This window comes from Diabrotica undecimpunctata, chromosome 3 (genome assembly GCF_040954645.1).
Source record: "Diabrotica undecimpunctata isolate CICGRU chromosome 3, icDiaUnde3, whole genome shotgun sequence".
Lineage (NCBI taxonomy): Eukaryota > Metazoa > Arthropoda > Insecta > Coleoptera > Chrysomelidae > Diabrotica > Diabrotica undecimpunctata.
In genome coordinates this window covers 142,138,596-142,164,746 of record NC_092805.1, presented here as the reverse complement: position 1 = coordinate 142,164,746, position 26,151 = coordinate 142,138,596, and the positions used below count along the sequence as shown (strand labels likewise).

Genomic DNA, 26,151 nt, shown 5'->3' with positions numbered 1-26,151 from the left:
CTGCTGACAAATATAAGATTTTTGGATTATATCCTTCACACACTTAAAATAAAATTAAAATCCTCAAGGCAAGTTGTTTTATGTAAATGTGTTAAGTGCATATACAGGTGTTAAAAAGAGCTAAATTTAGAAGGGAACTACTTAGAAAAATTTAACAAAATTTACATTTTTTGATAGTAATAAAATATTGTAAATAAAAGGAAAAACCCTTGTTCTTAAAAAAAGTCATCCTTGTTCTTATTAGCGCAGATCGAATTTACGATTTCTATTGATTACAATTATTGATCCAATTTCGATTGATTTCAATTTAGTATTTTAGCAAGTAAAAGTAAAAATAAACATTGTTAAATAAACCAAAATATATATAAAAGCCGAGTAATAGTTTCCTGCCAAATTTTTATGAAACAGAAGCAATTATACCAAATACAAGAATGGTGCCCAAGAGATATATTTGTTTAGACATCGTTAATAAAAAAATCAATATGGTTAAATAAATGGTCACTCTATTCAAATTTGAATTTAGAAAATACTACCTTTAAAGATTACACACAGAATGTATATCAGGATAAGCGTTTTAAAGGATGAAAGTCCATTAAACCTGTATATTTCTAAAAATTAAATAAATTGAAATATAGTGGAATTATGTTTCAAAACATATTATAGCGTGTTAATGCAAGCATGTTATTTTTTTATTTAAACAAAAAAAAAACAAACTTATATTTATTGAAAGACACTAATTGTTTCGGCAACTGTAAATATTTACCACAAAATGTTATATTATGTAAATGGCATAAGCAAACGGTACTTATGGTTATGATTGTTAAAAAGGTACTACTAACCAGCCATTGTAACAGTAAAATCACGTTTCCAGAGACCTGTGTAAGAGATATTACTGATCAGATAACACGTGCAAATACACAAAAAACAAGCGAACTGAATAGAACTACTTAGGACAACTGCTAAATTTGCGATACTGATAATTTCGTTCACATTTATTAAATCCGATAAGGAGCTGTTATATGTTATATACGTCAAAATCGACCGATCCGCAAACAGAATCGTCCTACGAGCGATCTCACCTCACAGCTGTTAACCAACGCTTTGTCGTTGTCGTTTTCGAGCTAGCGAGCGGGGAAAAGCGCGCCGGACGGTTCCATTCTATACCGAAGTCGAGGTGAGGTCCGATACCAAGTCGACCTAATAATTTGTAGTTTTACCTGTTTTTAACTAATTGTATTCTTAGGACGTGTATTTTTTCTAATCTATTTTTACGTTCGATTTGTGAAAGACCATTCCTAATAAATTAAGTAAATTTAATTATCCTAAGAGCAAGGTTTACGGTAAAATCGATAATTTTTGCAAGGCATGTCGTGGGTTTTAGGAGTTGTTAGGCGATTTATGCTAATGCTTATCTACTCGGGACCGATAAAGTACATATTATTCGTAAACTGTTATACGCCTAATAAATTATGTGAAGGGAAGTTTATTGTTCAGCTCTTGAGGTGTTTTTTATCTTATTGACTATTTTAAGTATTACATTTCATGAATCATATTCATGAACAGGTACCGCCATCTTTCATTCCTTATTGGAACTACCGTACATGACTATTTCTTCGCTAACAGCTATCTACAGATTTACGATTTACATTTATTTCTACGGGAAAGTGGCGGACAATGTGTTGCATTATGTAATGTTACAACACTTACAACTTCTTCCAGTAAAAAACTCACTTCGGTATCGATTGGATTAAAATGCGTAGGTTTCTGGGAAATTAAAATGATCTTTACACCAACGGATTAAAAGTATTTTTTATACAAGAATCATAACAATATATACAAAAATGTATGTTTTTAAGCTTGAAATTTATTTTAATTTATACATATCAACATGGCGATCAACTTCGGAAGCGATGATCTTAAGTTTGTTATAGACAGTGGCGGATCCAAGGAGGGGGTCACGGGGTTTATGACCCACTCAAACAAAATTAAATATCTATCAAATAATCCTAAAAAAAAATAATTTAAAAACCGTCAACCCTATAAGCAGGAAGTCAAGAGTTGAAATGATTAAACTCATTCATTTTAGGGGTAAGTGTAGAATTATTTGGAAGCCTTTTGAAATTGCTCTTTAAAAAAATCAACAATTCTGAATACAGTAATACTTCGACTACTACCCCGACTTCCACGAATTCAGAATTACGCGATTTTCATATGTTGACAATTTGTCATTTGAGTGCCAGAGAATCGTTCGATTATCGATGAGATAGAATTACCGCTCACACATTATTGCTCACTCAATGTACATGACATGACTTTTCGCACGAAATCAGCACATTTTTATTTTGTATTACGTATTTCTTATCTTCAGTTTTGTCTACGAATTGGTTGTTTATAATTTGAATATGTATTATAATTGTTGAGACTGCTACATTTTATAATTTATCTATAATAAATATCAAAGTGAATATTGTTGTTGCATTAGCTCTGTCTGATGCGTCAGTGAATACAAATAAAGGAACTGGGGGCTGCTGTCCAAGGTATTTGTGAAACTCGTTGGGTTGAAAGGCATGAAGGTCATCTTCAGTTCCAGGGCGAATCAATCATCAAAATATACAACGCTCTTGAAACAATTTCTACGTGGAAGGACAGTAAAATGACAGCTGATGCATTTTCATTAATGCAAACTATTAGAAGCCCAGAATTTCTTATTTCAGTAGTTTGTCTTAGTGATGTTTTAGATACAACAGTATTACTTAGTCGTCTTCTTCAGCCACCAAAATTAGATTTGAAGAAGGCTACTGAGACCATAGAGGACACTAAATGCATTCTTCAAAATAAAAGATCAAATGCTGAATCTGTTTTTAGCAAACTTTACTAAGAAGTAAAGGAAATAGCTGAACAACTACACATTGAATTGAAGATGCCTCGTATAGTTTCCCTTCAAACCTGTCGTCAAAACCAATCTGCTAACTCTTGCGAAGAATATTTCGGAAGATCTATTTATTTACCCCTTTTAGACAATATCTTAATTGATTTAGAAGAACGACTTTAACCGAAAGTTATGAATCTATTTAATCTTCGAGTTGTTTTACCTAAAACTGATAACACACCAGAAGATAAGGTTGCAATAAAAAAATTGTTGGCATCTTCCAGGATATTATTGGCCCATTTACTGCATATTCTACAGTAGAACAAAAGTTTTCACTGTGGATTCAAAAGTAGAAAAGAGTCATGCAAAATAATGGAAAACTTCCTGATTTTATTTTAGAAGTATTAGAAAACTGCGATATTCATATGTATCCAAATATCAGAATATTTCTGCAAATATTAATTATACTGCCATACTATTTACTTATCTTATTCTTATAGTATTTTTAATCACTGAACTTTTATTTACCACTTGTTGCCGGTTGTTGCTGACAATTCTTAAGAAAAATATCGATATCGAGTAAAAAAATATTTCACTCACTTGTAGCCTAATTATAGAAATAACTATTCTTAAATTATATTATGTTTTTTTGTTGAATAAATTAATTTAAATAAGGTGCTGTTTACACTTCTTCTTAAGCTTCCTTCTTCATTACGGAAGGGTGGCTATAACTACAGCAAATTGCTCTCTATCTTGAGCTGTTCTTAGTATCGAATGTGTGTCCATGCTTGTCCAGTCTTTTACATTCTTCAGCCAGGAGCATTTTCTTCTTCCTGGACCTCTTTCTCCTTGTACTTTCCTTTCCATTATGAGTCGTAGAAAGTCATACTTTTCTCCTCTGTAAATATGTCCTAGATTCTCAATAATTATTGAGAAAATGTGATGTAAATCTAAATCCAATATCAAAATCCCTTTCGAGACCCATGACCCCCCCCCCCCTCTTCCGACAAAAATTTCTGGGAATCGGTCACTGACAGGTGCAAAAATCTAAATCCTATATCAAAATCCCCCTCAAGACCCATGGCCCAACCTCCTTCCCTCCCCCGACGAAAATTTCTGAATCCGCCTCTGGTTATCTGGTTATAGACATGACGAAAAGCTCGGGTTCGTTCGGAAAAATATTCCCATGAAATTTTTTGCATAATCACTTTTATGAGATACTCCATAATAAGGTTCAAGAGGTCTGTTCAAATTTTTTTAAACAAATTGTAACAATCAATTTTTTCGGATCGGACAAATTTTTTTTTGAATATGTATTTTGGGCCTATTTCATTTTAAAACATTGTTTTTTAATCGTTAATAAAGTGCTTATCACAGGATGGGCGCTCGGACTGCGGCGTGTGTAACAGAGAGAAACAATATTGAAAAATTGTTTAAAAAAATTGAACAACTTTTTGCCTGAGCCAATCTCTTAAATCTTATATCGGGTTATCTCATGAAAGTGATTATGTAAAAAAACTCATGTGAATATTTTTGTCTATTATACAAAAACCGATATTTCTAGATTGTCAAATGGAAACTCATTATTATTAATACTTGTCCAGTATATTAGGCCTTTTTTATACAATACGTTCCCATTAAAGTAACGTGTTATACCTATTTATTATCTAGTATTTATTTCTTAAAGAAAAGAATTTTACAAAATTATAAATTTTATTTGGTTTAACGATGGTAAGTTAAAAATTACATTTATGATATAAAATAAAACAACCGATTCGTATATTCAAACATTTTCCACATCCTTCATGTTTTTAAATATGTACGATGACAGTTCACGACCTTCGTTTACGATATAAAACATACTCACATGTATACAAAATGGATTTGGATTTTGGATTTGTTTGTAAATACCTATAATATATTGTAAAATATTGCAATCACTATGTGGATTTGACAATAATTGAAGATCATGTTTGTTAAAAGGAAAGAATAATACCTATCATCCACCACAAAAAACTGGTCAATTCTAATTAAGAACTAGGACACCTAACCAGGACCAAAAAGGCACCTGGAAAAACTTTTACTAAATAAACTAATTCTTTGTTTTAACTGCTATCTAGATTGAGGTATACATTAGATGCCCAAAATATGAGTTTTTCTAATTTTAACAGCATTAACTAGTTGGCTCATGTATTCATGCTATTTAATCAGTGGCGGATATACCGGGGGGGGGGGGGGGGGAAGGTCTAAAATTATAGAAAACCTATTTAGGTCTTTTACGTAGTTTGGTTTTATCTTTTTTATGTCTTTTGGTTGGTGTTTCATTAGAAGTTCCCCTCCCAAGGCAAATGTATCCGCCATTGTATTTAATACATCTTCGTTAATGATTCTACTTGTCCAATTTATTCGTAACATTATATATCCATGTTTTGCATCCTATAAGTACTAAGGACCATATTTTCAGCATTTTTACACAGCTTTTTGCAGGTTCTTAAAGCCAGATCTTTCTATCTTTTCTTCTAATTTCTTTTTTGTGATCTAACGGGCTATTTATCCGTTTTAGAGTTTTAAACATTTCTTCAAAAACCTGCCTTTGATCATCCCTGTTATTTGAGCCCCGGGTGCATTTCTAGTTTTACTTTAAATTTATGAATCTTCTACACATATTTAGTTGTTATTCCGTCAATCTCTCACGATAGTTACATATTCACCAGCAATTCCTTTCTTATCCAATGACCACTACAGAATTTTCCGGGGTACACGAGTATGGCTTAATAGCGCTCATCTAGAAAATGTTAGTGCCCAGCTGAATAGCATCGTGAGAATGATCACTGGAGTCATTAAATCCATTCAAACAGAATGGCTGACAGTACTAAGCGGCAATCTACTGTTACACCTTCGCCGACTTGCCACATCAAAAATATCAGCGCTTTAGAAAACAACCAACAAAAACCGCAGAAAGGGTTGCAAAAACCATAGACATATAATACAAATAGACTGACTTGCTATACAGGCCCGTGCCCCTAGTGCGACAAAGAGAAACTATCTCAAAGCAGTCCCTGCATCTCTTTCTAATGGGCCGGGTTTACACTACATTTTTCTATTTATTTTCCTTAAAGCATTAACCCATTTGGCACCCAACCATTTGCAGATCCACATTGCACAATAATCATCAGAGAACCTTTATCGGAGGTACTTCTTTCAACTGGCACCCAACTGAACCATCAGTCCAACCCTTACTAGCGGTATCATGCGTGTCATACCATGTCTCGTCTAAATAATAATATAGTCCGCTGTTGGTCTCGATATTATTGAATTTTTTTTAAATAATCTAAACGCCAGTGTACTATCCGCTTACTTTCCATAATAGCCACCCGTTTATCAACGATTTTGTATTTGAACCCAAGTTTTTTCAGCCGTCTACGTAAAGTCGTTTTAGGGCAGCTTCTTCTTATCGTAACAAGCTTGGTGTATATAATATCAATTGTTGGTATTACATTAAATTCCTTAAACAATCATCAGTCACGATATTAATTTGTTTAGGTTTTCCAGCATCCTATCTTGTTTTTCTCTTTTTAACACCACTTTTCACGATGTCGCGCATGGTAGAATACGGAATTCCTGTTAGAATGGCCGCTTTTCTTATAATACTGCCTTTACAACTATTTTCAGGATCATTTTGAAGATTTTTGTAAACGTTCATATAAATTCTCTTTTCTTTGGAAGTCTTAGACACTTTTCTAAAGTTACAGTCTCAGTGTCATTGTTTTTTGTATCACTCACACTTAAAAGATTGTTGACTACTACACTTTCTGTACTGCTACTTGGGTTCTCTTGCTCCCATGCACGAAAAACTGTAATTGATTTTTCCCATGATCTAAACATTTTCTTTATACACAAATAGGCAGTTTCAAAAAAAACAAACAACAAAAAAATACTACAATTATTATAACTACTCCCAACAAAATTTCAACACAACTCAAAATTAAAGCAATGCACAATGCACATCTATCTATAAACAAGCTAGTTGCAAAAATAAAACTAAACTAAAAATTTGCAAGTCCAGTCCTTTAGATAAGGCACAACCGGATTACTCATCGTAAATCAATCAGTTTAAAACTTGAAAATTGATACTTGGGCATTAGTACAGTTAAAATTGTTAGACAGTTATATTTAGCCGAAATATTAAGTAATATAATAGAAACTTTTTCTACTTTTAAGGGCAAAAAAGCAAGTTCATTAGCGGAACGTAATTCAAAATTATGCTGCACATTATATTTGAAGCATTATTTGGTTAAAACATCTAATTTTTGGTGGTGAAAAATATATTAAATGCATGTAATGATTTGTCTGGACTAAATGTGGTAAAAGATGGTCTGGAAGTTATATTTTTGTTTGAATTTGCCGACGGACGAAAGTCGGTGCTAACTATATAAAGAAATAAACTTATGGAACTATTTAATATATTCTATGTAAAATCAATATTCACCTAGAAAAACCGCACAACAATGTTACAAGGCTCACATTATTGGATTTCTATTGGAAAGCCCCTCTCTAACGAGTTCTAGTACTCTTGATGTGACAAAACTACTTTACCTTAAATCACTATACTGTAAAAAAAGTATAGTAAGTTAAAGTGGTAAATAAATATTGTCGTTCGATAAGAAAAACACGTTTTTATAATTTGACATACATTTTATTTAGCATTCGACTCCGTAATTCGTATTATATTAGCATTCGACTGCGTAAATTGGCATGCAATGTGGAAAATACACTGTACATTACTACAATACGATAATGCGAGTGAATAATAAGAGTAAAATGTAATGGCATGTCTAGCAAACAGAAAAAAAATAGGTATATCGATGGAAGGCAACTATAAATACGTATTCTGACTTGGTCGTCCTCAAATACTTAGGTCATATCACTAGAAGGAAAGAAGGCATAAGATACAGTGAGATACAGATAAGATACAGATAAGTGCGTATATAGAATCTGTTTTCCTATTATTTTATGTTCTGCTATACGTTTGTTAAAGGTTCTACCAGTTTGACCGATTCAAGTTTTTGGGCAGTCACCACATTTAAGTTTGTATACCCAAAAGTCCTTTATATTTTGGCTCTTGTTGTTTTTAATATATTTGTCTAAGTTTTTTGTTTGTTCTAAAAGCTGGTGTTATTCTTTTCTTTTTTATGTGTTTGGCTATTTTTGTTGTTATTTTGCCTGTATATGTAATCGAGCAGAAGGTATAGTCGGCGAGTAATTCCGTTGGAAAATTTACGCTAACAAGTAGCGTAGAGATCTAATTTTAAATTAAATAAAAGTTATTTTGCGCAAACATTTGATTTTAAGACAAGTATAAATGGGATCGTGGCATGTCCTCAAATTATGTGGGCATATTATGTGGGTAATATTTTTGCAAAAAGTTTAATTTTCTATAGTTTAAATAAAAAATATCGGCGTTATCAATTTCTGTGATATTTCTCAGAAGTGATAACACTATCGACTTTGCACAGAAGTTATTGTAAAATAATAATATCTATATAAAAATATTGTTAATAATAGTATATTATTCAACGAGCATGTAATGATGGCTATTACTCACGATGATGAAGTTTGCGACACGAGCCGAAGTCGAGTGTCGTAATTCCCCAGAGTGAGTAATAGCCATTACATGCGAGTAGAATACTATACTTTTTCTACGACCTTTTTTATTTTAATTAGAAAAAAAATATATAATTATTATCAACTACTCGAGATTAAAATTATAATTTACAAAAATTTTGTTTACCAATACTCGGTAGTAGTACTCGGCTGAATAATTGGTTGCTTATTATTAGCAATGCTGTTTAAATTATGTATTGTAAAAAACACAACAAGAAATAGCCAATTCAAGTTATATTCATTTCCCAAAAATTATAAGTATAAAGTACCTACTACTGTCATTGTAATAAATAGGAAATGGCTATTATCGGTGAACGTATTTTAAAAAGTTTTAATGTACATTTAAATTTAACTATACAGTGATGAGCTCGCTAATAACCGACAGAATAACGCAAAAGATGGAAAACACATTAAGTTATGAGATCAAAAGAAATGAAACTAGTGGAGGTGGGAGATTGAGCGATAAAAACCTATAAATTTACATTCTACTTATTGTTTACCACCTTTAGATGTATCGGACGAGTTTGGCAACTACCACAGTGACACTTTTAGTTGACATACTCCTCTGATACGTCTAAATATGGGAAACAATAAATATAATGTAAATTTATATGTTTTTATCGCTCAATCTCCCACCTCCACTAGTTTCATTTCTTTTTATCTCACAATTTAATATGTTTTCCATTTTTTGCGTTATTTTGCCGGTTGTTAGCGAGCTCATCACTGTATATAATACAATAATATAACTATATACATATTTCCATATTTTAAGAAATAATCGAAGTGTTGTTGCTGAACATGAGAGAATGCCCTTTCAAACTAATTCACTTCGAAAGCTGTCAATAGTTGGAAAAATATTAGCCGCATGCATTTGGTATATTGTTCTGGTTATAGGTTCAATTAAGTACGGTTCTATTTGTCTGAATTTGTCACAATACTTTCTCCTCTGTCTAGAAGAAGATGTTTGTCCTATAATCTTGTAGCAGGTTGCTTTGGACACTCTGGTTAAAAAACATGTTTCTGCAATTACCTCTGATTTAGACAATTCAGTACACAATCCTTCATAAACATTTTTCAGCATACGTTTGGCATCATCAGAAAGCTATTGAAAATGTCGCTTACGTTTTACTACACGCCTTTGTAAATTTTCCAATTAATTAGAGGGTTGTCTCTTCAGCTGCAGAATTATTATCGCACCACGGACGCAATATTTTAAAAGTATCAAACGTATAAAAACATAATCACGTAAAAACATATCAAAAAAAGTATAAACCGTAAGTTGTAAAAAGTTTTCCGTAGAAAGAACACCGATAAAGTCACGACCAAACTCTCTTGCAGTTCACTATTTGAAATTTGAATTTAACTGTACGCTGTAGCAGTTCTGGTTATACTAAAAATATTCTTGTTTTCCAAAACCTGTTGGTCATATCCGCAATATGAAAATAAAAGATTATAAAAATTTGCCTACCTAAGTGTTCTCCGTCCCGTGCCCTCGACACTGGACGGTCGAAACCTGATATCCTATTTTATGACTCCGCAAGCTCAGTGAAATACTGTTATAATCTTACCAATGTCCCTAGGCGTTATATAACAACCATATCTAGGCTTAAATTTGGACATGCTTGTTTTCCTGCTCATCTTGCAAGGATTCATGTGATCGAGAGTAAAAACTGTGTGGAATGTGGAGTAGAAGGTGACCTAGATCATGTAATTTTTGGTTGTGCCAAATATAATTTCGAATCCACCTTATTATATAATAATATAGTTCGTATTACCGGTAAATCTCCGTTTAACGTTTTATCTGCCCTAGCGACTCAAAATAGATTAATTTACGATTGCATAATCGATTTTTTGACCAAATGTAATATTTTTCTTTAGTTAAAAAAAAAAAATTTTTTTTTACTTTTTACCTTTGTTTTCTCTCCTTTATATGTTTAATCCTATTTACCGTGGCCCAGTTCTCCTGTGTATGTTATATATTATATATATATATATATGTCCTGATGGTCCCCTGGACGTGAAACAAGTGACCCATATTAATTGTATATGTTTATGGATATATATGTGTATGTATTATTTATATTTTTTCTCTTCTTTTTGTTAAATGTTGTAAATTTATCTATTTTAGTCTATTCGATTGCAAATAACTCAAAAACTTTTTACTGTACCTAATGAGATCATGTAACTGGCTGTATGGCAAACTGCCGAAGCCATAAAAAAAAAAAAAAATCTTACCCCAAGTATGAATATGTCTACAGAAAAAAAATAACGCATTATGATTTGTCATAACAGCGATATCCGATGTTTTCATTGGCCATTGGTCCACGTGGACTTCAACAGTTCGATGAAAACTTCAACTGGTTGACTGCCCATATTTTAAAACATTATACCAGGCACGTCTGAATGTAAATATCTACATAGTGGAATCCTAAAACTTTGTATTATTATACGTCTGAGTCATTGATAATTTTACAGTGTACCTTGGTAGTGCACTTTTTCATTGCCTGATTGTATTACAGATACATATATTTTTACACAAACCCACGGAAATACGAAGCTACTTTACTGGGTTTTTTATTTGGTGGTGGAAATACTAATTTCAGGGCTTTGTTCTTCAGGGCTTTTTCAGAGAAACCCAGTATCTTCTGCTTGATTATATATACGGGCAAAATAACAACAAAAATAGCAAAACACATAAAAAAGAAAGGAATAACACCAGCTTTTAGAACAAACAACAATTTTGGCAAATATATTAAAAACAAGAGCCAAAATAAAAAACACTTACACAGTGGTGTATACAAACTTAAATGTGGCGACTGCCCAAAAATTTACATCGGTCAAACTGGTAGAATTTTTAACAAACGTATAGCAGAGAATAAAAGGGCTTTCAATAATAGGAAAACAGATTCTACATACGTACTTCACCTTCTAGATCATAATCATTCTTTTAATGACGAATTTTAAATTCTTCACATCCAAAATGCCTTAAGCTAACTTTATTAGAATCTATGGAAATTAACAAATTAAAAAACACAGACATAATAATTGTGAATGACCAACTTAAGACAAAAAGTTCTCCCCTTCTCAACCTATTCAGTTAAAGACTATTAAGTGTAAACGCATACCAAAAATAGATCACTTGATAAAGGCACTCTGCCGAAACAGCGGTAGTGATAAAATATTATAATAAATTTTGTGGAAGTTCTGAAAACAAAGTTTTCAGTGTTTTTATTATTATATCTTTATACAGTTTTAATTGAAGGGGAAGAGTCGTTATGTACTTATATTAATTTGTTTTCGTGCTATTGAATTGTTAATGCATCCTTATATTTAATATGATCGTCACACGCATTATAGAAAGAAATTCAGCGCAAGATTTACAAAATTGAGCCATACTTCAGAGCGGTCGAGGTACAATTTCAATTTTTCATAAGAAAAACATTAAATTTTTTTTGCGTGTATTTTGAAACATTCTTTACAAAACAAAAAGTGATTATATAAAAAGCGTAAACATATTAGCATAACATTAAATTGATAGTGGTGATATAATTAATAAGTAAAACATTGTAATGATTACAAAACATGGTCATATTTCGTATGACCTTACTCCTTTTAGCTCTGTTTATGTTTTATATTAATGTGATATGACATGAAATGTTTATCTTTTATCAGCGTTTGTTTTTGTGCAAAATTTCTGATTTTTTGATGTTCTAATACATTATATTTTTATCGTGCGTTGAAATTGCAAAAAAAACTAATTTTAGCGTACTTAGGTTATCATTATTGGTAAAATCAAAGAGCTACGAATACATTGTTAAATAAAAGTTCTGGTGAAAAAGAATTGTAAACTATACTGTAAAACGCTAAACTATATAAAAATATAGTAAATGGTATTGGTGTAGGAGGTACATACTGTCAAGTATTATCATAAGAGAAGGTTCACTATACTTATATTGTTCAATATAAAAAAATAGATAATGAAAACATTGCTATATTAAAGTTACCACCATTGATTATCTTTTTCTAATGATAAAAAGTGAAGATCTAAAAGAGATGCCATGGATAGAATTGCGCCAGATCACACGATTATTAGAAATTAAGTTAATTGTAGAAATAAGAAAAAATAAAATCTAAATTTATTGAAGTAGATATTTAGCTATTTTGGAATTATTTCTAAGTTTACCTTTGAAATAGGTTACCTTACGAAATAATTACCCTGCAGTTGGAGACAATATGTCGTATTTCCCCAGTTTCTCAAGGAATTGTTTGTAAGGCTAAGCTGTTATGTGATGTGATGCTTAGATATTGATTTAACACGTTGAGTGCCATATGGGATCAACCTGGTCTCACCCTTTTATGTAAGCATAGGTCCGCATAAAGCCACCCTGGGCTAACTCCAACCACTATACATCTTTTCGCACCGTGCTTCTTTGGCTTCTCAAATTCTATTTAAACGTATGGCATCTGAATACATGGCTTGTAGAGCCCGAATATGTTGGTTAGATCCTACAGGCAAATTGGGGATTGTCTTCACTTCTGTAGTATTTAGTATTGTTAAATAGTTAAGACGTAGAGCACGAATGTCAGTCCGTTTAATTAATAAACGTCGATTATCTTTCGTTTTCTTCCATCTAAATCCCAATTTTTTTACAATGCTGTAGTGAGACCCCACACTCTCACGAGTCTCATGAACTAACGATTCCGCTCGTACGCCTCTTAAAGTATTTTCTGCAAAAACTTTAATGATTCACGACAACCTTCAGACTCCTGAAAATATAATTGAAATCATTCCAAATTGCTTGAATTAAACAATTATATGATTTTTTTTCTAATGGGTGTTGTTTTCCCCCCTAAAAAATAAAAAGCAACCAACAGAGACAGAGTTACTAATGTGGAGGTCCTGCGTAGAATAGGGAAAGAATGTGAAATACTCATAACCGTCAAAACTAAAAAGTTGGAATATCTAGGACATGTAATGAGAAATCCAGAACGTTACGGCCTTCTCCAGCTGATTCTCCAAGGGAAAGTAAATGGTAAGAGAGGACCGGGAAGAAGACGCATTTCCTGGCTTCAAAATTTACGAAAGTGGTATAACACGACTACCACTGAACTGTTCCGCGCTGCAATAAATAAAGTAAAGATAGCCGTGATGATCGCCAACATCCGGAACGGATAGGCACTTTAAGAAGAAGAAACCAACAGCACAAGCCCAAAAGTGAAGTGGAGAGTAAATAGAACCTATATTCAAATTTTCATGCAATTCGGTGGTGACACGGAAAATTACAGGGTATTATAGGGTGTCGCCACATTTGCCGTTTTATGATTTCTTCCGGAGTACATATTTCAACCTCGGAATCTTCAATATCCATAATGAAATAATAATACAACTACTAAATTAAACCAAATCGAATTCTTTTCACGAGAAATATGGTAACGTCACGTCAATAAATTGTTGATGTGTAATTTAATTATTACAGTCCATATGCTGTCAAAGTCAAAGTTCACTTGTTAATTACGGTGATATTTTTTATTTTCGATAAAGGTGTAGACTAACTATAAACACCCGGTCGACACATCGGTGTAATATAAGAATCTTTAAAAAGATAGGTCTTAAAAAATATTTAATTGGTGCCCAAATTAGATAAATATATAGTTGTGGGTCCATTCTAATTTTTTTTTTTCTATTTCAGTGTGAAGAATTCAAAGCACAAGCAGACGCCGACGTAAATAAAGCTGGATTGGTTAATACATTCATTACCCCTTGCGATGTCATGCAAAATTCTGATATCGTTTTCAGTTGTGTAAGCGATCCTTCGAACGCAAAAGAGGTAAGTATCCTGATCGACTGTGGTAAAAATAATTAATATCAAGGAAAAGTTCTCTCCAATGTTTATGCTAATACAATGTGAATAGGATTAGAATGCTGATAACGTAAGAACTGAAAAAACTCATCTCCCTTATAAAAATCAACACACAGAAGGACAGGACAATTCCTCTTAACCGGTCACCTAGAATTGCATACCTGGCCGGTTAATTCGACGTGAACCTACAATATGTATAACATAATAACGTGTTCATTATTTGTATGTATGGATTCATTTAATGATGGAAAAGAAATTTCTGAGGGAGTATTACACATATTATTTTAGAGAGTATTACACACCCTATGTATGTATACTTATGTATACAAAAATGAAGAAACATTTTTTTTATGTACTTTTTATGTATTTCATCGCATCACAATGGCCAGATCGGCAACAGCCAAACTCACAAAAATTTGGAAGAACACTGACATCACAAAACACGCAAAATTATGTTCGAGCATTGATATCTCCTATCGCCATCCATGCTTTAGAAACTTTGCTCATCGCACAAATAACTCAATTCTAGCAGAACTTAACATAAAAACAAGACTGATCCAAAATATACTGAGATATTTTGGACATATGTATAACTAAAAGAAGAGAAGGCATGGAGTGAATGATAGTTAAAGCTAACGTAGCGGATAAAAGATCCAGAGGAATATCTCCAGTACGATGGTCGGACCAAATAAAGGACATGACTGGTTACTCATTCTCCTAAGCAAAACAATAGCACTCTAAGGAGAAAAGATAGAGTAAGGATGTATTTCATATTTAAAACATCAATGTATGTAGTACCACATACAAAAATACACTCGAATACTTCTCGAATTTCCCAAATCTGTTGTCCGATATAAAAAAAACGAGTGTAATGGGAAAATAGTTAGTTCCCTGGTCTATATGCGATCGAATCAATAAACAATTTACAATACCATTATTTGGTTTGGCACTTTTTTGCCGCGGTTTAGCTTGTTTTAATTTATTTTTTAATGTATTGTATCTCTTCCAGAACGTAGTGGGCAACTGCGGTATAACAAAAGCTGGCGATTACCTAGAAGGAAAAGGATATGTGGAGATGACTAGTATTAATCCAAAAACTTCAGAAGATTTATCTGAAATAATTAAAAGTAAAGGGGGCCGGTATTTAGAGGCCCAAGTACAAGGGTCGAAAACAGAAGCTGATGAAGGTAGTTTAGTAGTTTTGGCCGCTGGAGACCAGAACCTGTTTTTAGACTGTCAGTCATGTTTTAAAGCAATGGGTAAAACTTCATTTTTCCTTGGAGCGGCTGGAAGTGCAGCTAAAGCTAGCCTTATTTTACAGATCGTTAAAGGTAAGAATCACTTGTATACATTTAAAGTTTAAGTATCTATTATTCAACTGGAATGTATGCATGCATTTGAGCGACCATGCATGTATATATATATATATATATATATATATATATATATATATATATATATATATATATATATATATATATTACAAAAAGCATGCTAAATAAACATAAAAACTCACTAAAGTAAAGCTACTATAAAAGCTCCTTTTGTGCGTGAGATTTAAAAATGTATATTCAAACAAAGAAATATTTAGCAATTGTTTAAATATAAATAGTACGCTACATATGCGCACTTGCTAGATTGTGACACAAATGTGACTACAAAAATGTGATTACATGACGAAATATGATATTAATGGTGGACTTAAATCGTCAAAAACATCCGCGACATATTTTAAAAATTTAAAAACCAATCTAAATAAAGATCATCAGTCGGATATTATTTATAAAATAAATTGTAAAGACTGCAATTCAACATATATATTGGGCAAACACACCAATATCTGCATAGAAGGGTCATTGCACACAAACATAAGTGTGCAAACTAACAAATAAAAAACAACAGCCTTATACAAGCGGTATCTGGAAAATAGCCATTTTTTTTATTTTGAAAGTGTACAGATTTTGGAAAAAGAACAAAACTACAACAAAAGATGGACATTGGAGATGATTCACATAAAAAAGATTATTATTGCTGTTACAAAAACAATGAGTTGTGTTAGTAAAACAAACCATTTATTTTTGTTTTTCGCAAAAAAATGTAATATAAAATCACTAATTTTAACATTTAGTGATGCCACAATTACCCGTCGGGACTTGCTCTGAATATAAGCTTCTGCGTTATTTTTTAAATTTGGGTTATGATGCCATTCTTTAATAAGGTCTTCAATCAACTGCCGCTTCATGGTGATATCTTTGTCGTTCGCCCATTTGGTTACTTCTCACATGACATGCTCTCTAGGGGGTCCATGTCAGGTGAGTTTCCCGGCCAGGGTAGAACTGCAAAATTTTTTTCGGTCAGAAATGCAGTTAACCTCTTAGCTTTCTGGCACGGTGCAGAATCTTGCATAAAAATGTAATTTTTTCACCATGGAACCATTCTTTGAGCTGGGACAGTAGCCGAGTTTCAAGTACTCGCTTATACTGGATCTGGCTCATATACTTGGGCGAGATTATGACCACACCATGACACTAACCGGATGTTTAACTCTCTCCACAATGAAATCTGGATGGAACTGCTCCACAGGACGTCTTCGGACGAACTCATTATTGTCCACTAAAATCTGGAATGTTGATTAGTCGGAGAAGGATACCTGTAAAAATGATAATATTCCCTGTTCACGAACTACGTTCGTTAAAAAAAGTTGTACATGCTCGACTCCAGTCCTCAATAGTCATACTTCGGAGTAGTTATGCCTATTGGAGTCTGTTTCTCTTCATGGCTTCGGTTAGCCGTGGTTTTTTCATAGGTCGGCGACCTAGCAGATTCTCTTCGGCCAGTCGTGGTCAGGCTGTACTTCTGTAAACATTAATTTCTGCATTATTAATCATCGCATTCAGATGTGCCACACTCTTTTTACGAACTTCGAGACAAATATCTTTGATTTTATTTTCAGTACGAAGAGTACTGATCCTTTTCCTGACACACTTTCGAACACTGCCCGAATTTGACAGAAATACAGACTTTGAAACATCTGTAGTAGTTGCTACAACTCTCTAAGAACAGTATCACAGAAATCATAGAACAATAATTTCTAGTTATATAGATAATCATTTAAAAACTATGACTACAAAGGTCGTTGCTTTTGTACCCCTTTTCAATTATACTGGGTGTTGAACTTTGTTGAAGATTTTCATTGAAATTTGGTTATAACTTTTTAAATGCCCTGTAAAAACAAAACAACTTGGTATTCTTGTAACGAGCAAGTGAAGTGGATTTTAAATTTAAATAAAATACAGGGTGTGTCATTAAAAAACATCTTTGGTGCGGTAGAGTGTTATGAAATACACTATATACGTAACTAATTTTAAAATATGAAGCTTACAGCTACCTCCTATTTTTGTAAATAAATTTGTTTGGTATCTCCTACAATAACAGATAAGACAGAGTTTGTCACAAAAATTAATCACCCTGTATATTTTGAATATCACTAAGGTCGAAAAAATGATATTTTCTTAGAGTATTTTTATTCAAATTTGTATCTTTTAATAATTCATTAATAACGAAAATGATTGTCAAGTAACCTATTTACAAGTGTTTTAACCTTTCGAAGGCAAAGAACCCATTAATTTATATACGCAAATACATATTGTGCACATTTCTGTTACACTTGCCAATTTTTTTTCGCGGAGGTAGAAAATATGTTTTAAAAACTAAGGTGATACTGATTTGCCTCAAACGTTTTAAATGTTTGTATGTTTTGTCGTCTGGATTCAACACTTTCTGGAACGAAACTTTGGCATCTCCTAGCCCTACAAGTGATATCAGTCAGTCAAATCGAGTTTTACTGGCTTTTTCGAGTGTGAACAATGTTTGAATATCCGTACCCCAGAATAAAAGTGTACTAAGTCCAAAATATGTATTTTCAAGAGAGCAGTTTGAACTTCATCTAAACCAGTCCCTTTAATTTTTCAACCATGACACTCTCCTTTCTATACTTCTTTGCCCTCTTATCTTCCCTTGTATTATCAATCTTAGCACTTCATATCGTTGTCCCCTCATTACGTTCTACTTGACATCTATTCTATATACATGTATAAATTAGTAATACGGAAGTTGCCATCCCTAATTTTATTAGGAATCAGCTCTGGATATTAACAGGCTTCCTTGCTGGACATGCGCCCGCTAAGAGCCACCTGTACACAATGAGGCTATTATCTGAAATACTCAACAATATTGTGCACATCTTACCAAGCACTAGATCGTAGGCGGCAAGCACTTAAGACAACCAAGTGACTTCACAAACATATGTTACCCATCCACTAGACAAGTTCAAACTTTTACATGATTCCAGAATTATAATAAATCTGTAATGTTATCTTCCTGCTCCAATAGTATTTTAGCTGTAACACTTTATTGTAGAAAATAGTTTAATTAATTTTATTTTTTGTTTTTTTTTCAGGCGTCAGTTTAGTTGGGATGGCTGAAGCATTAGGCTTGGCAGATCGATGTGGTATATCCACTAAAGATGTACTCAAAATATTTAATCTCACCGACCTCTCATCCGTTTATTTGTCCACTAAGGCGGAGCTCATGATGACTAAAGGTTACGATAAACAAGTTCATCAAGCCCTTAAACACATGCAGACTAACTTGCGGTTGGCGTTAGATATGTCAGACGATATGAAACAACCATTGCTGATGACCTCCACCGCTAACGAAGTTTACAAACATGCTAGAAGGTTGGGCTGCGACGATCGTGATGTATCTTGTGTCTACATCAGGACAAAGCTCTAGATGATGTTTCATTATTCACATATTTTTATAGTTTACATTGTTTTGTATATCATGTTTTGTATGGAAGGTTTTTTGTAACAGAACAACCTTGATTTAATGTTTTGAAATAGTTTTAAAATTACTTGGAATGAGGTTACATCCCTGAAGTAATTATTTTATGTATAAGACGTGGAAACCTATGTTTTCTAAAATTTCCATTTAGTTTATTAAGGTAAGGCACCTTTCTGAAGTGTTTTTATTTCTTTACACACTTATAAGCATTGCAGCAAGCAAACTGAAGAGAATTCGACGCCACTTTCTATTAAACTTTTTATGAAGAGAACCTTATGAGACAAATATGTGTATAATTTTTATTAAATGATTCAACAGAAAAGGTAAGAAGGTCTGTCACATTATTATCAACAAAATTGCTTAATTATCTAGAGAGATCAGAGTTTACAAACTTATTTTTCATCATCGAATCGGTTTTTCTTATTTTTGCCTCACCAACTTACTTAACTTACGTATTGTGGATTGCGCAACATGTATGTTGTTCACAACATGTATGTGTCCATACTATATGATTTGTCAAGTTATTTATCGGTGATAAGTCTCTAGTCTCCGTTTCTTACATGCACACATTATTCCTGCTCTTTTATACTGTTTCAATGTGTTTTTTTATTTTTGTTGATAATTTCCTGATATTCTGAGTTTTTATAAGTTCTCTTGTGGATCTGCATATTGCTAATTTTGTTGTAATTAATAAAGTATTGAATTTGTTTTTTTATCGTCGCTTTTCCTTTTCATATTGTACTCTGCGTATCTGAAGATAAAAAAAACAACAGTTGTGAAATACGAGTAAGTAAATAAGTTAAGGTCGGCTGAAAAACATTCCACCGGTTTGAGCATTTTGTATTCTAGAGTGTCAGAACACGTATAAATCCTTTATGACAATAATTCAGGTCAGTATATTTGTAAAAACAGTTGAATCGAAATAAAAATTTGAACACAAATTTGATCTTTCAGTTTTTTGCTTTCCATTTGCTTGTCTGTCCGTCTGGGGATTACTGCAGATACATAAAAACTGATAACGGATTCTGATTCAGCAATAAAAGTTATGGAAACTGGAAAAAAAAGCTAGAAAAAATTTGAGTATTATTTGACATATGTTCTCCAGATACAGTAGCGCACCTAGAATTTGCCTCTGGGGGGTTTTGGTTGGTCACCAAATTTTTTTTTATGATGTTACCCCCATTTTGAGTCCTTAAAATGTGTAAGTAACAGTATCGGAATAGGGTCCTGGGGGGGGTTACCCCCCAAAACCCCCCTCGGTGCGCCACTGTCCAGATATACTAGTCATTGTCTACACGACGTCAATTATGTCGTCTTCCCTTAGAATATTTCATTATTACACTCTCTCCAATGGCACTACAGCCCAAATCGACTTTGGTCTCCCCCAACCGTGCTGGTTCCTCGCCGAGTTTCTCTAAGTAAGGGCAATTTAATTTTAAATCGTTTCTTTGCACACAAAGATATACATAAATTCATCTAAAATCTATAATAGACTACATAATAATAAGAGCACATACTAAACTCGTGCAAGTTGTAAAGATAAACATACATGTCTTGAAACAAAATAGAAAAAACCTTGCATCTATGTCGTATATCTGTACTTCTAGCTCTGTCCCATAGTGTCTTACCATCAATTAGAAAAAGTGTTTTCATCTCTGCTGTTTCTAACATCATTTTTGTTCTCTCTGTGTCAGGTCTTGTTTCTGCCGCGTATGTAATTATTGGGCTGATGACTGTTTTGTAAATTCTGCCTTTCGTTTCTTTCGCGATATTTTTATTTCTCCATATTGTTTCGTTTAGGCAGCCTACGGCTCTGTTTGCTCTATTCACTTGATCTTCCACTTCGGTTTCGAGCTTTCCGTAGCTAGATAATGTGATGCCTAAATATTTAAACTCCATCACTTGTTCTATTATCTGACCTTCCAGCTCCAATTTACATCTTAGTAAATTTGCTGTTATAACCATGCATTTTGTCTTTGTTGGGGAAATTAACATGTTAAATTTTCTGGCGGTTATATTAAATTGGTGCAGCATACGTTGTAAATCATCTTCACTTTGAGAGAGTAGTATTGTGTCGTCTACATAGCAGATTATTTTAAGTTGTTTTTCTCCCATTTGGTATCCTTTTTTAGTTCTTACTTTTTTTATTATTTCGTCCATAATCAGGTTGAACAATAGAGGACTCAGGGAATCTCCCTGTCTTATCCCATTGCCAGCTTCAATAGGGTCGGTTAGTTCTTCTTCTACTTTTACTTTTATTGTGTTGCTTTGGTAGATATTTTCAATCGTTTTGATTATTCCTAGAGGTAACTACCTGCCTCCTGGAACTTACCAACACAAAAATTGAGGGAAACCAAGAAAATTACGATGGTGGAATATGAGCACATAAAAGAGGCAGCAGAAGAAGCTTTAGAAAAACAAAATCCAAGACAAACACCTTATTGTGAGACTAGGAAATCGAAGAGAAGATCAAGAAAAAGAAGACATGATATTGTACCGTTTTTAAATAAAACGACCGGTTCCAATTTATGTAAATATATTTATTTATAAGTTTACAGTACGGTAGTATCTTAACAACACTATCTATACAGCCCTTGCTGTCCAATTTTGGACATAGGCCTCCTCTTCCTTCTTCCACGTCTCTCTAGTGTAGGCAGTTTGTATACACTTCGGGCCTGAGTGTTTCTTCAAGTCATCTGACCATCTCATTTGTGGCCTTCTTCTTTTTCGTTTGTAACTATATATGGTCTCTAGTGTATAATCATCTTATTTTATCTGTCGTCTTTCTGTCTTATGGTATGTCCAGCGAACTTCCACTTAAGTTTTGGTATCTGCGTTAATACATCGGTCACTTTTGCTTTGTGGCGGATCCAACTATTTCTTTTCTTGGCTAATAGCCTGATGTTCAGCATTTGCCTTTCCATGGCTCCTTGGGTCTTTGCTATTTTTTCCATGTTTTCCTTTGTAAACGTCCAAGTTTGAGAACCGTAGGTGAGAACAGGAAGTATACATTGGTTGAAGACTCTTGTTTTTAAATATTGGGGGTATTTTCTATTTTTTAGTATATAGGAAAGTTTTCCGAAGGATATCCAAGACAACCGTATCCTTTTCTTTATTTCTCCGGTCTGATTTTCTTTATTTAATTTAACTAGTTGTTCTATATAAAATGTTGATTAGAGAGGTAAAACGAGAAACAATCACAAAAAATAAGATCTGGAAAAAAAGTACGAATCCATACATACAACTATGTTGGATACACAAAGAGTTTAGATACATAGAGTGCCGTACACAATGTTAAAATAACTAATAAAAACAACTTTATATTAAATATGATATCTGACGAAACATAACTAAAGAAAAAACTTTCTACAAACAAATAGAAGCCGAAGGAATCTCGGGTCCCTGCATACCCGTAACTGCATCTCAGGTGAGAGATCTCAGGTGAGAGATGCAGTTGGGGGCATACAATTTAAAAAATCCTCGGATCCAGGTGAAATAAAATATGTTTGAAGTGGTTCGCAGATTATATAAACTCTTCTCTGGTAGACTCCAATCAAAAAAACAAATAAAAAACTTATCTATATAAATATTATACAAAGTGTTAACTATACAAAAAAGAGGTTAAATCTTTGTAAATGGGTATATTTATATATAGGTTAAATATACCCATTTACAAAGATTTAACCTCTTTTGTGTGATACGTGGTATACAGCCAGCTGCAGGAATTATTTTCCTTGTGGATTTTGTTAACTATATAGTTCGGAGGTTTAGGATGTTACCAACGGTAATAAATAAAGTTGATAGCAGATAGACTGCTTGAGGAGACACATTTTTGATAAATCACAATTATAAAGAGTCAGAAGGAAAAATTTGTGATCAATTAAAATTAAAAAGGGTCAGAAGCAAGCAAATACGAGATAAAATAAAGCTAGATCATAATATAATACAGAAAAAAACAGTTGACATAGTTAGGACACGTAAAGGGGGCGCCAGAATACAAATGGCCCCAAAGAATAACAGAATGGATTTCCCCTGAGAAAAGAGAGCAAGTCCTCGAAGAAGTTGGCGTGATAATATCGATGAAGCAATGCCAGCAATGAATATAGAAGAGAACCTATGACAGAGGAGCAGTCGGAGAGACGGCGACAAACAGTAGAAAATCCTTTGTATCAGAATCCGTCATCACTTTTTTTGTAATAATAGATTTGGTAACTTCTATTTGGTGTCTAAAAGTACAAAGTAGAAACGGCATTTTTTGAGGAAAACTTAAACTATTACTGGAATAGTTTTTCTTAATTAAGGTTATCTGTGGTATAAATTCTTCCATATAAGTTTATTCATCTAGTAATATAGTTTTTATAACTATTAAATTAAGAAAAAACATTTTTATATACAAAACTCACTTTGTTTCTTTATTGTTTATATAAGCAGAATGCATTGTTTAGTGCCTGTGTAAAAACTATAATTTAGATGTATCTGAAGGATTACGTGCATTTTATAAGTTTTTCGATTAAAAACTTTTTATTTTATTAGTGTTTTATATGATAATAAATTGTATTTGATCTGACTAGATAAATAAAAGTAGAATTTACGTCATTTCGTTACCATATCTGTGAACTAGAAAATAAACATACAATGCAAGCGTGGTAGATTCATATGGTAAATTTGACACCTGTTCTAAGTAATTGAGGAGAAAGATTCTGGTTCACAACATTATTACAAATAGCTGATAGCTTTAAATCGTTGGGGGGACATAGTTAATAGTTAATGAAACGTATACGTAAGGGTATATATACCCTTCCCATATCAGTTGGCCTAACGTTAGATTGATAAGAAAATAAAAGTTTTAATGCATCGAACAACATTTTTGAATTTCCTAATTATAGAAAATATTTTATAACGAAATGAAAACAATTGATTAAACAGAATAATAATAAATTTTAAAAAACGCATAGAATATGTAATACAACCAAAAAAAATGTGAAAGTTTACCACTGAGTTACATACCCTTTATTTTTAATGAAATCCACAATTCTTCGAGGCATAGGTTTTACCAAGTTCTGACAAAATTCTAATGTAAACGAATCCCATATTTCTTGCAATTTTTCCTTCAATTCGTTGATGGACCTGACAGGATGTTTTCTCAAAGCTTTTTTTCATTTCGCGCCACAAAGTGTATCGGGGACAAGTCGGGACTGTTAGAAACCCATTCCAGAAGTGGTATGCCATGGTCTTCAATCCGTTTTAAACTCTTTTTTGAGGTATGACAACCTGCGCCGTCCTGTTGGAAGACAAAATCTTCCGCTGATGTTAAACGGTGTTCCATAATCGATAAAATGTAGACGGATGCAGGAAATTTGACTTTTCTCTTCAGACAGTCGGGATGGAAAGCTTCATTTTTCCTGCGAATGACGCGACTCCTACTGTCTCCAACACACACTTCAAATCTGGATTCATCACTCCATTGTATTGAATCCCATTGCAGCTGAGTACAGTCTTTATGCTCTTTTGACCATCTTAGTCTATTTTTCTTTTGTTTTAATGTTATAAGTGACTTTTCCCTAGCCTAAAATAAAATGAAATTTATTAAAAACAATTCGTACTAATTTTTTCAACTATAAAACTTACTTTGTACCAAATCCGAATGTGTGAGCCTCTCGGTGACATGTTGGTCTAGAAATGTGTCTTCCAGTAACAACACTCCATAAAACGCTTAACTCCATATAATTTGCTCGTCGATTTTTTACTATAATGCGTCTTAATGCCCTTTGTTCTGCTTTGGTTAGCAGTATAGCGTGAGAATTACAAAATATTCGCGATTTCCGAATTGGGTCTTTCAGAATTAAAAAATGTAATAATGATTGAACAAATTTTCTCATCGATAACTTTACTTCTACCCATTGTACAATCCACAAACGGCAAAAAGCTTTATAATACTACAAAATACATTTGACATTAACTGACAATATTATTGTTTTGATGTCATTTTTCCATAGCTACCTCTGGATTTTAACGTAATTAAGGATCACCCTAATAATAATTCTTCCCCTTCAACCAATCAACACTGCAATCGACCTGCCCTCTACATTCAGTTTCAATCGCGAATAAATGGGTTTTGTATTCTTGTGTACTCTGGTGACGTAACTCAAGCAACCCCACCCCAGTCGGAAGAGGCAACCTTAGTAAGTCTACGAACCGTGATTAAGGATAATGTTTTTAATGAATATTAACAAAAATGCCATATTAATTAATATATAATTAATTAATATATAATTAATATAGTAACGTATAAAAATATGCAGAGAATAATTTGTTTATCGTAATCGACTTAAACTGCAAATTCCATAAGTGGGCCAACTGATATGGGAAGAGGCTCGTACGTAAATAGGTACTGTCAGGTCGGTCTTATTTTTTGAAGTGAAAACTTCTTTAGCGACGTTGTGCAATTTCTGGATGGGGAAAAAGTATTGAATATGCATGAAGACATTTGCGACCATCACCGCTACGCAAATTGGTCGCACAGCTCTAAAACGGCTCAACGGATCGTGATGTATTAGATCTCGTTGGCAAGGGTAGAGGGTAACTACTACAATGACGAAAAAAACAAACATGGCGACACTGCCAAAAGGTTATTGCATCATATCTCCGTTGTTATTGGTCCGATTAGAGCGTGTGTTGCGTTAAATGAAAAGGTAGGGGATAACGATTATATAGATAGAAAAAACAAAAAAAAAACAGGTGTGGCAGTCCAGCGGGACTACCGGTAGTAGTTATACTTCTATACACGCGTTCGCCGTTACAAATTTATATGGGAGTCAATCTGCACAATCATTACATATTTAATGCTATAGGTAAGAGGTAGCAGAAAGAGAAAAAGAAATAGGTATATGGTGCATCGTTTGCTGTATATAA

At 33.1% G+C, this 26,151-nt stretch overlaps 2 protein-coding genes and 1 long non-coding RNA gene across 4 annotated transcripts in view; 1 reads left to right on the top strand and 2 right to left on the bottom strand.

Moving 5' to 3' along the window:
- LOC140437483 (uncharacterized) overlaps nt 1-1,117 on the bottom strand; it is a 28,029-nt gene extending 26,912 nt beyond the window's left edge. Inside the window, exon 1 of the mRNA XM_072527042.1 lies at nt 840-1,117. The gene's annotated coding sequence lies outside the window, so the exon portion shown is untranslated. The remainder of the gene's footprint in view (nt 1-839) is intronic.
- LOC140437484 (cytokine-like nuclear factor N-PAC) overlaps nt 1-23,768 on the top strand; it is a 115,451-nt gene extending 91,683 nt beyond the window's left edge. For both annotated transcript variants that reach the window (XM_072527044.1, XM_072527043.1), the window contains 3 exons: nt 14,224-14,361; nt 15,404-15,725; nt 18,854-23,768. In XM_072527044.1, the coding sequence (XP_072383145.1) occupies nt 14,224-14,361; nt 15,404-15,725; nt 18,854-19,188 (795 nt within the window). In that variant the 3' untranslated portion in view covers nt 19,189-23,768. The remainder of the gene's footprint in view (nt 1-14,223; nt 14,362-15,403; nt 15,726-18,853) is intronic.
- LOC140437486 (uncharacterized) lies at nt 19,460-25,052 on the bottom strand. The gene is made up of 2 exons (XR_011950381.1): nt 22,835-25,052; nt 19,460-22,655 (listed from the first exon to the last, which is right to left on the bottom strand). It is a non-coding gene; the product is annotated as an uncharacterized lncRNA (long non-coding RNA).
- Nucleotides 25,053-26,151: the final 1,099 nt, after the last annotated feature.